Source organism: Eptatretus burgeri, chromosome 10 (assembly GCF_056783735.1).
Source record: "Eptatretus burgeri isolate ZD-2024b chromosome 10, Ebu_testis_v1, whole genome shotgun sequence".
NCBI lineage: Eukaryota > Metazoa > Chordata > Myxini > Myxiniformes > Myxinidae > Eptatretus > Eptatretus burgeri.
In genome coordinates this window covers 4254566-4271956 of record NC_140970.1, presented here as the reverse complement: position 1 = coordinate 4271956, position 17391 = coordinate 4254566, and the positions used below count along the sequence as shown (strand labels likewise).

The window sequence follows — 17391 nt, the reverse complement described above, 5'->3', positions numbered from 1 at the left end:
TTTTTGCTTGGTCAATATGGTTGCTGTATTTGGACCAAATGATTGGTGTGAATACAGCAACCATCATTCCCCTCCCCAACCATCTCACCTCCATTCTTCAGCCTACCGAGGTGTTGAAGATTTCAATGAGGAGAGTTACCTTGGGGTTGATGTTTCCAAGATACAGATTGGTTGTGGTTGGGTCACCAGTGTCATAAGAACCAGTGGTGTATTCATCCAAGCCTAAAACACGCCGACAGAACAGGACAGGAAAGCATGAAATCAAAAATAAAATAGTTCAAGTTAGAACTTGAAGTATAAAGATTAGATGCATTACGTTCAGTAAAAATACCAACAAAGTCCACACAAATATCAGGCTTATGGAAACTTACAAACTGAAAAGAAAACGAATTTTGAAGTCTGACATAAACAAACAGACTTTCAGCAAAAGCATCGTGATTCAGCGTGCAAATCAACACAGTGTACACATCCCATATTGTAAGGCATTACAAATTATGTAATCACCAGTTAGCGAGATCCCCAAATAATTGCTCGGTGGGTGCCTGAAAACAAGTCAGCCGCAATGCACGCATGCAGTCTGATTTCACCACTCATCAGACCCTTCATCATCGGTTGTGGATTATGTTGTGGATTATCCACATGTGTGGATTATGCAATCATGCACACTCAGGTTTCACCGATCCCTCTCGGTTGGCTACTCCTGACTGTCGTGTACTATTTTTGAAGTGCCTGAGGTTGAAGACCAAACCATATTGGCCCAGTCATATAGAGGCCCAGTCATATAAAGGGACAAAGTACTTAATTTTTTTTTTGGGGGGGGGGATAAGAGGTGCAGTTGCTGCAGGTGAACTTTAGGGACAATGCACATGTAGGGGTCATTCCATGTCAAATCATCAAAGAATCTGCCTTCATCTCTCAGATTTTTGTAAAACTTTGGGAACCAATTGGGACCCATGAAAAACGGCAAGAACTCAAATATTTTTGCTAACAGCCTCTTAATTAGTGAGATACAGACTAACGAACTTTGGACTAATTAGCACGACATCGCGAATTCAAATGGCCATATCTCTAAAAGTATAACACCGAGAGAGCTGGTTTTGGAGAAATTTAAGGTATTTTAATGCCCTATGAATTTGTCTGGGCAACATTTTCCTACCTCCAACCACAAAAAGTTATCACAAAATATAAACTTCAATCGTGAATTCCCAAAAAATGTATCCTTCAAATTTCCTGAAATTCATCCCAGAGGTACCTTATGATGTCAAGAAGCTTCCACATAAGTTTTGTGATGGGCACTCCAATAGTTTCTGAGATATGAGCAATAATGTACATGTACGTATGACATATAGGTTCGAAAATCAGCATTTGTAATGTATTATACAATCATTCTAACGGAGCCATGACAGGGAACACAGGGAACGACCATCAATTGCTTTGAAGTATCATATACTTTCATTTTCAACTGGGCCTGAGGGGAAGAAACAAGTGCTCCTGTTGCTGCATTGAAGAGGAAATTGAAAGCCTAAGTCAGGTTAGTGAACACTGTGTACTTGAACTCACTTACTGATTGTATAATACATTACAAATGCTGATTTTCGAACCTATATGCCATACATACATGTACATTATTGTTCATATCTCAGAAACTATTGGAGTGCCCATCACAAAATTTATGTGGATGCTTCTTGACATCATAAGGTACCTCTGGGATGAATTTGAGGAAATTTGAAGGACACATTTTTTGGGGATTCACGATTGAAGTTTATATTTTGTGATAACTTTTTTGTGGTTGCAGGTAGGAAAATGTTGCCCAGACAAATTCATAGGGCATGAAAATACTGTTACGGTTGTGGAAATTCACAAACCACCATTCAGGTCCCGTAGGTGAGATATCTCTGTTAGTACATGTGTAGTTAGCCCAAGCCCGTTGTATAGAGGGAATTTGTGTGATCGATCCGGGCTGCGACGCTTTGAGATAGCCGTTTTTCTGTTCTATCTTTATTTTGAACCAACCATGCTCCAACCATCACACAACAACAACGCCAACAGCCACGATCTTTACCTTCACAACTCGCTCCCGCAAACATCGCATCACCGCCATTCCAAATGGCACCATGGCCATAAACCACCACCATAAACCCTCCACCACCTTCACCTCTCTCCTTCTGTGGCCATTCCCGCACCACCTGTGAGCACCGAGCGTCGGGCTGTCCTGGGCTCGTACAAGATACGCGCCGAGCCGAGAGTGCAAAATGCGGACTTTCCGAGGAGAATTCGGATCAGGAATGCTACACGCCCACTTCTGATCCATCCAATCAGCAAGCGCGGGGCGGTTTGGCCCCGCTTCCAGGCGCGTCTGTGTGGAATCGAGATATGCAAATTCTAGGATCAGGGGAGATTCACGCCCCTTTTTCTCCGTCCAATGGGCGAGCGTGGCTCCGCCCCCGAGCTCATTCTGATCCGGAAATTTGCATATGGGTTCTCCTGCCGGCCTATAAAGCACAGAGCGCAAGGCGAATCTGGGCAGAGTCAGGTTTGGAAGACCGGAGAGTGGCAGAAAAGGCAGAGTCGGCCTTGGAAGAGCGCAGAGTCGGCCTTGGAAGAGCGGAGAGTCGGCCTTGGAAGAGCAGAGAGTGTTTTGGGCAGAGTCAGTTTGGAGCGCGGAGTGGAGTTGGGAGGAGAGGGCGCCCGGTGGTTTTCGGCAGTCGGCTGAGGATAATTGGGGGAAGAGACCGAGGAGTTCGGGTCCGAGGCAAGGAAGACTGCGGTCGGCGACGAGGTCGCGGTGGAATCGCTAGTCACGGGACCCAAGCAAGCCAGCTATACTCTTTCCCCAGAGCATCAACAATTCCCCCCCCCCTTTTTCCCCCGCGCTGAGATAGTGCGAAAAGGGGGCCCCGTTCCCACCCCACTCCAAGCAGTCCCAACAAAACCCGCGAAGGAGCACGAAGTCGGGGCACCACCGCGCTGCCACATTTGCGGCTCATCACAAAGACACGGGTAGGACCCACCCGGTCTCGCGGACCTGACCGCTCTTTCAGGTCCCGCGCACATATTGGCCCACAGGCCCCGTCTGCCCCCTTGTCTTTGAGGGTGGCCTTTTCTTTTGTTTCTGTGTAAACGTGTGTGTGTGTGTGTGTGGCGCCAGTCTGGTGAAGTAAAACTGTTAAGTGTTGCCATGTGTCGGTCTTAGTCGGTAGTATCTCTGCGTCATTGTTTCTTTTGTTACATTTGCTTTTTGTGCATAATTATTTTAATTGTATACGTGTGCTCTCCGTGTGCCACGGAATAAATGTGCATCATGTTGAACTGTTTTCCCGTTTCGCTTAGTCTTTTCTTTAATTGAATCTCCATCTTGCTTCACGTAAAGGGTTGGTAGTGGGCTGAATACGCCCGATAATTAATCGGAACCGTCGAGGCCGACGATAACACCGCTCGGTTATCCCGATAGTACGGAACGGGTCGCTTAAGCGGCCCGTGTCCGGGGTCGACCTGCGGCGAGGTGCAATCGCCCGGTCTACCCTCCGCGTGGGTACTTAGGTAGGTCGAGTTTGGCGAACAACCCTATCCCACGCGGGTGGCCGATTGGCACGATCGTGGTGAGGCCGAAAGGCCCACCCGTGACTAGCTCCCGGCGTTAGTCCGAGAGGGTCACGACAGAATTGTCCGTCTGGTGGGCGACGAGCCGCGATTCGAGTCACGTGGCCGTTCGCACGCCGGCGGGCGCGAATTCGCAACAATACCTTTAAAATGACACCAAAACCAGCTCTCTAGGTGTTATACTTTTAGAGATATGGCCATTTGAATTCGCGATGTCGTGCTAATTAGTCCAAAGTTCGTTAGTCTGTATCTCACTAATTAAGAGGCTGTTAGCAAAAATATTTGAGTTCTTGCCGTTTTTCATGGGTCCCAATTGGTTCCCAAAGTTTTACAAAAATCTGAGAGATGAAGGCAGATTCTTTGATGATTTGACATGGAATGACCTGTAGGTGGATTTTCAGAAGTATTTAGACCACTGCAAGTTAAATGTACTTCTTTTCAATCTTGCTGGCCAAGTCAAGTATTTTGCAATGGCACAATCAAGTTGACTTTTTTTACCCACAGGAAAGACATGGTGAGGTTAATTATGAAACTCACGAGATCGGCGGTTGAGCTGCTGTTCCAACTCAGTTGAAAGTGGTTCAAAACGGCTGGGACGGTATGACCCATCTTGTAACATCTTTTTTAATCGATGCCTGCCTTCACGCTCCTCCTGGATCCTACAGGATAAAACACCACCACAACTGAACAACTGAGAACAGCAGCTTGACATCAACACAACTGAAAAACCCCAGATATAATCTTCGATGAGATTACATTGACATTTCGAAAACATCATCGGCAGAGGTCTGAATGTAAACTTGTACTATCATTTACAATTTCAGTTCTTCTTTAAACAACTCCAAGTTGCTCTTCTTCTTTTCTTTTTCGCCCTTCCGGAGTGGCTGAAAGGAGAGAGAGAGGTTGTGGAAACAAATTGAGATCCACCCCAGAGGGTGATGCTGGGACTTTACCTCTGTGCTGAAGGGTTACAAAAATGATGATGGAGAGTAATAAATAAATAACGCAACATACAGGTTTCTTGATTTCTGGAACCGGAGACGTAGATTGCTCTGGACGGGCCAGTTTGTTATCGGTGGCTCGACAGCTTGGTCTATATAGCCGGCCATGCCTCGTTTCATCCTTTTCATCTGAACATCATAAAAGCATAAGCATGCACAAAGTCATCAATACTTGTCTAGCTAAATGTCTATTGCAGAGGGGAGGAGGGTGAGTGGGGGACTAGGGGTGAGAGTTAAAGTCAATATGAATATTTAAAACGGTACACTCACCTTTACCAGGATTGACAACACCACCACGTACAAAAGTCTTCAGTCCAGCAGCACCTCCACCTTCAAAAGAAGCTAGGAACTCCTCATACACCTCCGCAGCCTTTACCTCATCATCCTACAAGAATCAGGATATGATAATACATGCAAGAAATGACTGGACAATCTGCTTCAACCCTCACAGCACCACAGTTCCAACACTAGAGGGGGAGCACTCAGGAGAGTGCAAAACCTCCGCCGCCAATACTGCTGGGTCACTTAAGTGAACCTGATATCTTATTCATCTATCTATAATTCCAGGTGTGTGTGTGCGTGTGCGTGTGCGTGTGCGTGTGCGTGTGCGTGTGCGTGTGCGTGTGCGTGTGCGTGTGCGTGTGCGTGTGTGTGTGTGTGTGTGTGTGTGTGTGTGTGTGTGCGTGTGCGTGTGCGTGTGCGTGTGCGTGTGCGTGTGCGTGTGCGTGTGCGTGTGCGTGTGCGTGTGCGTGTGTGTGTGTGTGTGTGTGTGTGTGTGTGTGTGTGTGTGTGTGAGAGAGACCGCTGTTTCTCGACAACCTCTGATCCGATCTAATTGAAACTTGCCAGGGACCTGAGGATGTGCCTTTTCAAGGTTTGATATTAAATCGGACAAGTGCTTCCCAAGTTATGGCCATTTATTTACCAAACCAATGGGAAGACACGTTGTTGCGTGGGCGTGGCCGATGGGGAAGGGAAGCACAGCCACGTTCCCCATTACGGGTTACAACGTACGGGCTTCCGGAGAGTGATGACTTCGTGTATTCTAATAATTTCTCGATTTCTTATGCGCATTTATAGATAAACACAATGGCCCAAGTTATGATCGTTTTCATATTAGACGGTGTATAAATTTCGGGAACAGAGTGCTGGTATGCTCCGAACCAGGAAGTAAATTTTTTCTCTCTCTTCTCTTCTCTTTTTGTTTTTCCTTGCCACGACATTGTGAAAAGGTAAAATACGTTGGCGCTAATTGAATAATTGGGTATTAAAAATAAATTGCGAATAATATCGAACTTCCGGGTCACGCACGTACGGGCACGTGAGAGCGAAGAAACGGCCTGTGTGGTTTATTTATTTTTTTTATTTTTTTTTTTATTATTTTTTTACGGGCACGTACTAGTTACATATGATGTCAACAGTGCTGACAGAGTTATAGTTCTTTTCTCCATCTTTTTTTTTTTGGGGGGGGGGGGGGTTGGAAATCACTTAAAACATGTAGAAATGCGAAAAAAAAGAAATCGAAATTTTGTTGAAAAAAAAGTTTCAAAATTTTTTTTTCTCTAACAATTTTTTTGGGGGGGGGGTTGGAAATCACTCAAAACATGTAGAAACGCAAAAAAAAAAAATTTCTCTACTTTTTTGGGGGGTTGGAAATCACTTAAAACGTGGAAACGCAAAAAAAAAAAATTGTCTAACAATTTTTTTGGGGGGGGGGTAACAATTTTTGGGGGTTGGAAATCACTTAAAACATGTATAAATGCAAAAATATATTTTTTTTCTCTTAATTTTTTTTGGGGGGTTGGAAATCACTTAAAACATGTAGAAATGAAAAAAAATTCTCTTTTTGTGGGGGGGGTTGGAAATCACTTAAAACATGTAGAAATGCAAAAATAATTTCTCTATTTTTTGGGGGGTTGGAAATCACTTAAAACATGTAGAAATGCAAAAATAATTTCTCTATTTTTTGGGGGGTTGGAAATCACTTAAAACATGTAGAAATGCAAAAAAAAATTCTCTATTTTTTGGGGGAGGGGGTAACATTTTTTTGGGGGGGGGTTGGAAATCACTTAAAACATGTAGAAATGCAAAAAAAAAAAACTTTTTTTCTCAAACCATTTTTTTGTGGGGGGGGACCAAGTCCAAAATTTAATGGCATGATCCTTGGACCATACCTAACCCCCCACCAAGTTTCGTCGAAATCCGTCGAGGAGTTTTTCCGTAATACTGTTCACAAACAAACAAACAAACAAACAAACAAACAGAAAGGGGTGAAAACAGTAACCTCCATCCATCTTCGAAGATGGCGGAGGTTAACCAGCACACAATAGTTGATATAATTCTGACTGAGATGGCATGTGCAGAAGATTGGAAGAAGAATTTTGGTTAAGGAAATATCTGCCCATTCGCTCAAAACATGGATTTCTCCCTCTTTTTTTATGTCGTGTGAATTTGTGGCAATCATTCCAAAAGGGATTTGTGGAAACGCAAATCAAGGGAATGATGAGATGGAGATCCAACAAACTCACGATGGATCAAATTACCATTTAAGCATTTTTTTGTACAAATGGAGAATGCATACCCAACCCTGCTATTATTCTTCTCCAACACATTGCTCACACAGCCATGGACTGCACCCTGCTATTATTCTGCTTCTCCAAGACATTGCTTGCACAGCCATGGAAGACAAATTTCCAGTTTTCCAGGGCAAAAAGTGGTTTCCAGGACATTTAAGACATGTTTTATACAAGTGACATTGGAATAAACCACAAGAATAAGGAGGAAACATGGCTTGTTTTCTGCTACTCCGCTTAACATCTCAGTATAGTAATACATGTTAAATTAGGAGTTTCCGTAAGCACTTGCATCATTTATTCATGATCTGACACCATGTCGTAAAACTAGTCACATGTGAGGTCAGGTTCTCCACAGTCCACATGCGGCACTCTGCCTGGCCGCACACCCTGGCCGCCCTCTTGCCGCTTCGCTTTATCCGGTCTCTCTTCACCTGCTGGACGCATCATCTTTCAACTGGGTGCCGCAGCTGTGGACTAGAGACCTGTTCACGGTGGAGCATTTTCGATCCCCGTTACCGGAATCCTTCAAAGCACCTTACCTGGCACCACCCACTCCCCGATTGAATGTGAACAAATGTGTCAGTGGAATTCGATTTTATTTCTTGCCTCAATAGGCCAGCGGTAAACCTTGATAAAGGGCTATATTTTAGTTCAATCAACCGGCTTGACACAAAGCTACAACAGGTCTCATCTGAAAGATGGTAATCTCAGTAACACATTTAGCCCTGTTGTCCTTATATTTTTGTGTGTGGTCCATGAAATATTCACATTTGAAGGATACACCTGTCTGAATATTTGGACCATTTTAGAAAAATCACATAATTTCCCATAAACTACAAGACAAAGAGCCCTCTTCCTACACATTTGGTATTGACATGTGTCGATTGGACAGGAGAATAATGTAGTATCACAACCACATCATTATATGTAAATTTATATGCCTTTATTGACAAAATACGATAATTTTCTAAATTTTTAGGACCGCCATAAGGAAAATATCAGAGAAGGCGATTTTTCAAAACCGATGTTGACATTGCTATGTTCAGTAGTCATCCTTTACAATATTAAAGAAGATATGATAAAACTTGATGACATAACTATAATCCTCACTATCGCTCTCATCCATGCACCGAGGTTGTCCTGCATGGTTGTGCAAAAATGGACACTACTGAAAGGCTATAGTTAAGCAATTAGTTAAACCTAATACAGTATATCTATTTTTTATTCAATTCCTTCTCCTCCAGGCTTGTAGAATGCCAATGCCAATTGTATGGACACATCATAAATGCTCCACCCATTATGCAATAATGCTTAAAAGTGGTCTTTCGTTAATCATTTAAAGGAGTTTTCAATTTCTTTGTTATAGGACTCCAACATGGCTGAACGGTGTCCATATGAACCGGGATCGAGTCCATTGAAGTTACAGTTGCCAAAAAAGAAGCGAAGGTTGTCGACAGAATGGGATACATGCATCATATGTCAGAATTCGTCAAAGGAGAAGGTCAGCAAAGCTGGGAGCAAGGGTTTGGAAGCTTTGAAGTCATCTTCACAAATACGGAACGATGAAATTGGCCAGTTTTTGGAGTCACGTAAGGGAGGAATGGATATGTCTATATTCTACCACCGCAGTTGCTATCAGTCATACACCAGTAAGAGGAACTTATCCTTCTTCTCAGAACAAGCATCACAGGAGAAACCAAAGATTGTGGAGCCTAAACACACACGAGCAAATACCCACAAGATGACTGATTGGTCAACCTGTTTCATCCGCCATTCCAGGAAACGTGATAAACTTCACCGTGTCCAAACAGGACCGAGACAAGCAACAGTTCGCAAAGCAGCAGAAGCACGTGACTATCAGGATATGCTTGGTCTTCTTGAAGGCGAGGACCTGTTTGCAAAAAATGCTATACATCATAGTACTTGCATGGCTTCATACATCAGCACCCACAACATGAGCTCTGGGCAATACCAGCAAGTTGTACCTGAATCTGATGAACATCAAAATGCCTTCTCCCATCTTGTTGACGAGATAGATACTGACCTTAGAGGGAAAGCCTTCAAAATGAAGAATCTATTACAGATTCAAAACTATCTTAGGGGACAATGAAGAAACCTCATACACTACACAAAAACTACAGCGGCAACTAAAACAACACTACGGAGATGCTATCGTTGTTCATTCACAACGTGGGCAATCAAAGTCAAGTATCATCATGAGCAGCCACGTCTCATTGGGTGCCGCAGTTAGAGCGTTTGCACAGCTCAAAGAAGACTTCAGTCAAAGCCAAATGGAAACAGACACCATGCTGCCAGAGGACGATAACCAGTTGGACTCCAGCAAGTCAGCTCTCCACAAAGTAGTTGGAGATATTTGTGATGAAATTAGTCAGATGATGGCAACAACCGAATACCCAACACTTGGTGATATCAGTATGGATTCATCGGAAAATGCTCTGCCTGCGATGTTGAAAACATTATTTGTATGGCTCATTAGCAAAGAGGAATTTGATACAGCTGACGAGACGTACCTACTGAACGACAACAAACGACGTAAAGTTCTTTCATTGGTTGAAACTACCATTCATTGTGTTCGACGAGATCTGATCATGCCTCTGCAATTAGGCCTAGCTGCACAATTTCACCATGCATACGGCAAGCGAGATATTATCGACGTACTGAGCTCCCATGGTTTCTGCATTCCCTATGATGACCTCCGGCGGTTCAAGACAGCAGTCGGCAATAATCTCATGAAAAGTCAAGACGCAGTGTATATTCCCCACGGCTTGATAGCAAGACACCAAGGAGGTACACTGCTTCAAGAAGGTGATGACAATGTGGATATTAACTGTGAGACAGTTAATGGCAAAGGGACTTTCCATTCCATGGCTCGTGTGATTTTCCAGGAACAAGACACTAATGTGTCTGGGGTTGATCATGGCTCTGTCGCAAGAACTAAGCTCGGTAAGGACAAGTCACTAACTTTGTCACAAGAAAATGCCATGGTTCAAAGGAACACACTGCATTACGACAAACCACGACAACGTCCTGAACGACCACGTGTGGCCAATGCACTGACCCAGATCAACACCCTTCGGAGCACAGATGGACCAGCAGATGTTCGAGACCTTTCATGGGTACTTCTGCGCATATCACGTGGAATATTGCAATTTCTAGATGACTTGCATATTCCAGCGAAACAGAACACGCCGTTTTGGGTGGGCTGCCCTGACCTGAACATGAAGCACGTCCTGAGCTATCCCATTATGTCTGTTCCGACATCTATCTTTCATGAAGATGGAGCTCCACGGAAGAACACCAAAGCAGAACTAGAGCATATTCTCGAGGGCCTAGTCGATGAAGAGCACGAAAACACTGCCAGTGATAACCAACATCGCAGCATGTACATCAGGGATGCTATGGCTGAACTCCATATCCTGGGTGGAAATGGTGGTACGTTTGGTAACTTGGCGCAGTGTTACCTAAACCAGTTGCTTCATTGCATAAAAACACACCACACCCTCATCGACGTCTTCGACCAATATGATGTCAATTCTGTGAAGACAGACGAAAGAACGAGACGCCTTGCTGTTGCTGGTGGATCCCAAAGCTACCAAGTCATTGCTGGATGCCTAGTACCACAATGGACGAAATTCATGGCTCCATCATCAAACAAATCCACCTTGACACATTTCATCTGTAGTCACGTCACGCAACATGCACCAGTAGCAAAAGAACTTTCAGATCACCAAGAAAAGCGGATCTATTTGGCTGGTGGCTTCTCTGATGGTTCGCTTACAGCATGCCTTTATTCTGCAGGAATGTATCATGACAGTCAACTCGCATCAATGCAGGAAGAGGTAGATTCTCGGATATTTCTTCATGTGAAGCATGCCAATGATGAGTTCAGACGTAACAATGTGCATGGGTCCATTACAATCAAATCAGCAGACACTGATGTGCTTGTCTTAGCAGTCCACTACTTTCCACAGTTGTGGGACACTGCTGAAGTATGGATAGAGAAAAGAACATCAGCAGGATGCAAGCTTATCCCAGTCCATCAGATATGTTACAGCTTGCTTCCAGAAACGTGTACCCGGCTTCCTGCATTTCATGCACTGACAGGATGTGACTATCAGCATTCTTTGGCTACGGTAAAAGAAAGCATGGAAAGCTATGAAGACACTGAATCTTCAGAATAATGGTCCACACCTCAAAGTCCTCGCCACTGACGATCTCCAGGAGGCAGTGGCTGCTTCAAGACATTTAGTCAGTGCCATGTATGATTCTCAAGGGAAATATATGGATGCACACACAAATTTGAATGATCTTCGGGAGAAACTCGCAGCGACCAAAGATGTCCCAGTGCATAAGTTGCCTCCGTCTGAACCAGCTTTTCTCGAACATGTGAAGAGATCCGTTCACCAAACCAGAGTATGGATGAATGCCCACCTGGCAAATCCAGAAATTCCCACACCAGAGGGTCGTGGATGGTACAGAGGAGAAGGTGTGCTGCATCCCACATTGTTTGATGGACCCACATCAGCGGAGATGTTAGATGGTCTTGTGTGTTCATGCCGTGAGAGTGAACCATGTACCAACAGCTGCAGCTGCTCACAAAACAGTTTGCCTTGCACTAAAGAGTGCATGTGTGCCACCAGTGACAGGCAGTGTGGCAATGAACTGTCACATGGTGACCAAAATGACACGGACAGTGATGGTTGAACATATCGAGGACACTCGCTCAAAATATGTTTTAGTTCATTTCTCATAGAACAATGTGTATTGGTGTAACATTGAGTTATCACATCACTTGTGCAAACTTCAGTCACCATATCATATAATTTGCTCGTAGAAATTTGTTTCAAAATATTCTCATTATATTGTTATGGTAAACTGAACACATATAAAATAAAGAAAAAAATATGACAATTGGCAGATGTTTGTGTCTGCAGTTCATGATTTTCGAAGTTAGCTGTCCGGAAATTGCGTCTTTTTTCTATTAAAAGCACTCAAATGTACATATATTTATCCAGAAGTATTCCATTAAGTAACTAGTAGTATTCCCCTGTTCATTCTGTACATTTCAATACCAATCATGTAAAAATCGGGTGCATTGCTTTGTAGTTGAGACTAATTCACTGATTTTCGGAAATGGTCAAAATTTTCTAATGGGGGTATCCTTCAGGTGTGAATATTTCATGGGCCGCACACCAAAAAATGAGGACAACAGGGCAAAATGAGTTACTGAGATCCCCATCTTTCATATGAGACCTCTTGGAGCTTTGTGTCAAGCCGGTTGATTAAGTACCAAAAAATCTGACCTATACCGCTGGCCGACAAGTGGGTTTTCATTCTGGCATATCAAAAGTGTGCCTTTTTTTGTCTGTTTTAATGTCCGCCTTGTCCTGGGATTCTTCATTTTCGTCGACCTGCACCTTCTTAGAAGAAACTGTTATTCCGTAAGAACTCATTTCGTGGTGACCCGCCATTGCAGACTTTCCGTGTGAGAAACCATTATGGCTGTGCTTTGGCAAATCCCTGGGGGAAGTTAAAATTAGTAACAATGTGCACATAACATTGTGTGCAATGTGACCTCTTGGTCTCCAAGAGACTGGCGGAATTAACAATTCCAACAGGAAGCACAGCGGATTATCTATATTTGTACAATTTTCTCAATTTTCCAGGAGTTTCATGAACTTGGCCAGGTTTTCCAGCACTGAAAAAAGCTCTCTCATGTTCCAGGACTTTCAAGGACTGTGCAAACCATGCATGAGCTGAACATCTATAGACAATTAAAAACCCACTCAATACGAGAAAGGTATAATACGACTTCTGAATCAAGAAATCAAACTAGAGTGCGACAATCGAGTGAAACAGATTCGTGTAATGTAGGAGTTTTGATTAACGCAAGCAAAAACTCTATACATCATGCCCTTAATACAAATAAATTCATTTGCATACAGGGGTGCATCATCAGAAAGAGCAACTTCAATTTGAAACAATGCAATCAAAACATCACTCTGGAAACACTGAGGTTGAGAGGACACTAAACCAAGTGACGAGAACATGTTCGAGAAAACAATGCAAAATATTCAGACAGCAGAGCACAAGATAATTACCCAAAATGCGACATTGGCACCACACTGATCTCACAATTACCTTTTGCTTCTGTGATTTCTTCAGGGCATTCATGGTGCTCACAAAAACTCTTTCGCCACCAATGTGATGCCTGCACCACATGACAGGTCAGCACTCAATCATTGTTTTGATTAAAGTAAAACTTTGCTCATATCCACGATGAGTAAAGCAGACCAGTCTTTTTGTTTATCGTGGCACAGGAGGAAGCTTAATTCCATTAAAAAGGTAAATAAAGTCATGTCTTGAATCAAGGTTGACAGATAACTTAGCAAATACCATTGTGATTCCTACTTTGTAAAAAAAAAAAAAAAAACCTTGTTACCAAGTTTATTTGACATTAATTTACTGGATGAACAGAAAATACAAATGTTTTGCGCTGCGAAGAAACAGACCGAACACATGTGCAACAAAACCATTAATTTGCCTTCTCTGTGTTTTAATTATTTAAATCAAGATAGAGTGGAGTGACAATATCAGCTTTGATACCCTGAGAGGCCATCGATGAAGTACATATTGAATGGTAGAGAGAGCAATGCACATTTGATGAATTCTAACCAAGGCAGGTTTTCATCATCGTTTGCTGCACAAACACATCCTCTCAAAAATATCCTTTCCACTCTACCCTGACCCACCATATCCTTTCCACTCCACGCCGACCCACCATATCCTTTCCACTCCACCCCGACCCACCATATCCTTTCCAACTCCACGCCGACCCACCATATCCTTTCCACAATATCCATCCACTCGACCCCGACCCACCATATCCCTTCCACTCAATCCCGACCCACAATATCCATCCACTCCACCCCGACCCACCATATCCCTTCCACTCGACCCCGACCCACCATATCCATCCACTCCACCCCGACCCACCATATCCATCCACTCCACCCCGACCCACCATATCCCTTCCACTCGACCCCGACCCACCATATCCATCCACTCCACCCGACCCACCATATCCCTTCCACTCCACCCTGACCGACCATACCCATCCACTCTTCCCCAACCCACCATATCCTTTCCACTCCACCCGACCTACCATATCCATGCACTCCACCCCGACCCACCATATGCTTTCCACTCCAACCTGACCTATCATATCCATCCACACCACCCTGACCCACCATATCCTTTCCACGCCACCCCGAAACACCATATCCTTTCCACTCCACCCCGACCCACCATATCCTTTCCACGCCACCCCGAAACACCATATCCTTTCCACTCCACCCCGACCCACCATATTCTTTCCACTCCACCCTGACCCACCATGTCCTTTCCACTCCACGCCGACCAACCATATCCTTTCCACTCCACCCCGACCCACCATATCCTTTCCACAATATCCATCCACTCGACCCGACCCACCATATCCCTTCCACTCGACCCTGACCCACCATATCCATCCACTCCACCCGGCCCACCATATCCCTTCCACTCCACCCTGACCGACCATACCCATCCACTCTTCCCCAACCCACCATATCCTTTCCACTCCACCCGACCTACCATATCCATCCACTCCACCCCGACCCACCATATGCTTTCCACTCCACCCTGACCTATCATATCCATCCACACCACCCTGACCCACCATATCCTTTCCACGCCACCCCGAAACACCATATCCTTTCCACTCCACCCCGACCCACCATTTCCTTTCCACTCCCCCCTGACCACACCCACCATATCCTTTCCACTCCGCCCCGCCCCTCCATCTCCTTTCCACTCTCCCCCGACCCACCATATCCATCCACGCCACCCCGCACCACCATATCCTTACCACTCCACCCCGACCCACCATATTCTTTCCACTCCACCCTGACCCACCATATCCTGACCACTCCACCCCGACCCACCATTTCCTTTGCACTGCACCCTGACCAGCCCGACCATATGCTTTCCACTCCGCGCCGGCTCACCATATCCTTTCCACTCTACCCCGTCCCACCATATCCATCCACTCTACCCCGACTCACCATATCCATCCACTCTACCCCGACCCACCATATCCATCCTTTCCACCCCGACCCACCATATCCCTTCCACTCCACCCCGACCTACCATATCCATCCTTTCCACCCCGACTCACCATATCCCTTCCACTCCACCCCGACCTACCATATCCTTTCCACTCCACCCCGACCTACCATATCCTTTCCACTCCACCCCGACCTACCATATCCTTTCCACTCCACCCCGACCTACCATATCCTTTCCACTCCACCCCGACCTACCATATCCTTTCCACTCCACCCCGACCTACCATATCCTTTCCACTCTACCACTACCCACCATATCCTTTCCACTCTACCACTACCCACCATATCCTTTCCACTCTACCCCGACCGACCATATCCTTTCCACTCTACCCCGACCGACCATATCCTTTCCACTCTTACACGCCACCGACCCCCTCCCCTCCATAGTTTTTTTTTGGGAGGGGGGATGGCAAGAAAAACTTTCTCCGACATGCCCAGGAAATTGCCCCAGACCAAATATTCTGATATTCATATTTTTTTATGTGCTCTTCAAAATGTGTCCATATCAATATTTTTCCTGTTTAAGAAATAATGATCTCCAAAAAAGGGTAAATAAAATAAATCAAAAGGAAAAATAAAATCCTTAATTTATCTGTCCGGGGACGAGCACGGAAGTAAAACCCAATATAAAGGGGATGAATCTCGTAAACACACACACAACACACACCACAACACTCACAGCACACCACAACACACACACACACCACTCATAACACACACCACCCGACACACAACACACAAGTGCCAGGTAGGCGAATCTGGTACAACCGACCATAAAACTCGCTGCCATGTTTGCAATAACAAAATAGCCATTTTACAATCAATTACACGATGGCTGTGAAAGGTTTCCATTCAGGCACAAACGCAATGTGAACTTTGTATTACCTCAGAGGGTTCGAGGCCTAACCCCAGAACTATCCGAGCCCAGAAGGCCTTCACACACTTCACAGCAGTCTGTTGTAAACTTATCCACCGCCCCCCCCCAAAAGGGGGCCTTAAATGCGGACAAAATAAGCCAGCTACGGCAGATGTACACGAAAGGGAGAAAGAGCGAGGCCCAAATACATTTAAAAGGCCGATGAATAAATTGCGCTCAAAGTGATCGAACAAACGACACAAAAAAACATGGCGAAGTCCAAAGATGAGAATGAGATACTCTTTCTCAATCATAAATTATTTCGTCATGAAATTGTATTTGTGAGCTCCGTCTGATATACATATATATATATATATATATATTTACATTGCATTCATTAATTAGTTCAAAAACAACGAAATAAAAGAAAACGCTAAATCATCTGCCGTCCATTCCACCCTTATACACCGCTCAAGTAATTGGTTTGCATTTTGACAAAACTTCCGGTTTTTTGGCGGTGTAGAATTGTAAGCAACTGGTTTTCAAAGCTCCTTGTTTACAATTTTTTTTTACCTGGATAGACCTCAAGTTTCAGCAACAGGATATTAAAAAAAAAAATAAAAATAAAAAAAACGACGGTTTGATGGAAAATTGACATTCAGCACATGGACCGTCTCCATTTTGCGCTCGACCTCTCAACACGATTGGGTTTTTTTATCCCGCCCCCCGGAGGGAGGGAGTGGGATATTGCAATCGTCCGGTTTGTTGGGTAGTCGATCGAGTCGAAAAAATAAAAAAATTCAAATTTTTTTTTTCCTACCCTTATTATTGGCTGCTCTTAGAGCACCCTTATTCTGGACATTTCCATCTGTCTGTCCACGAAACTGGTCAAGCCTCGGGGCTAAACCACTCAACCGATTCCAATCAAATTTGGTAGGTAGGAACAATATTTCTGGGAATCGTGTGCTTTCGAATATGGGGCCTTGGGCCCTAGCAACGGCATAGCAACGGCCCTTTGAAGTGGTCGAAAAATCGAAGCTTAGAGTTCTGTGCGCAATCTATCGAGCTCCCTTCATGCCAATTTGCAGCCCTAACAAAAAATATTTGCAGGAGGAGATAGGTTTTGGGCGAGTACATGTCGAACATTTCAGAAACGGTTAATTGCGAAT

At 44.4% G+C, this 17391-nt stretch overlaps 1 protein-coding gene across 1 annotated transcript in view; it reads right to left on the bottom strand.

Moving 5' to 3' along the window:
- Positions 1 to 16517, bottom strand: part of U2SURP (U2 snRNP associated SURP domain containing) — a 92545-nt gene extending 76028 nt beyond the window's left edge. The window contains exons 1-7 of the mRNA XM_085896887.1: positions 16252 to 16517; positions 13340 to 13409; positions 4872 to 4986; positions 4615 to 4730; positions 4417 to 4484; positions 4138 to 4259; positions 140 to 222 (exon numbers count right to left, since the gene is read on the bottom strand). Of these exons, the coding sequence (XP_085753013.1) occupies positions 140 to 222; positions 4138 to 4259; positions 4417 to 4484; positions 4615 to 4730; positions 4872 to 4986; positions 13340 to 13372 (537 nt within the window). The 5' untranslated portion in view covers positions 13373 to 13409; positions 16252 to 16517. The remainder of the gene's footprint in view (positions 1 to 139; positions 223 to 4137; positions 4260 to 4416; positions 4485 to 4614; positions 4731 to 4871; positions 4987 to 13339; positions 13410 to 16251) is intronic.
- Positions 16518 to 17391: the final 874 nt, after the last annotated feature.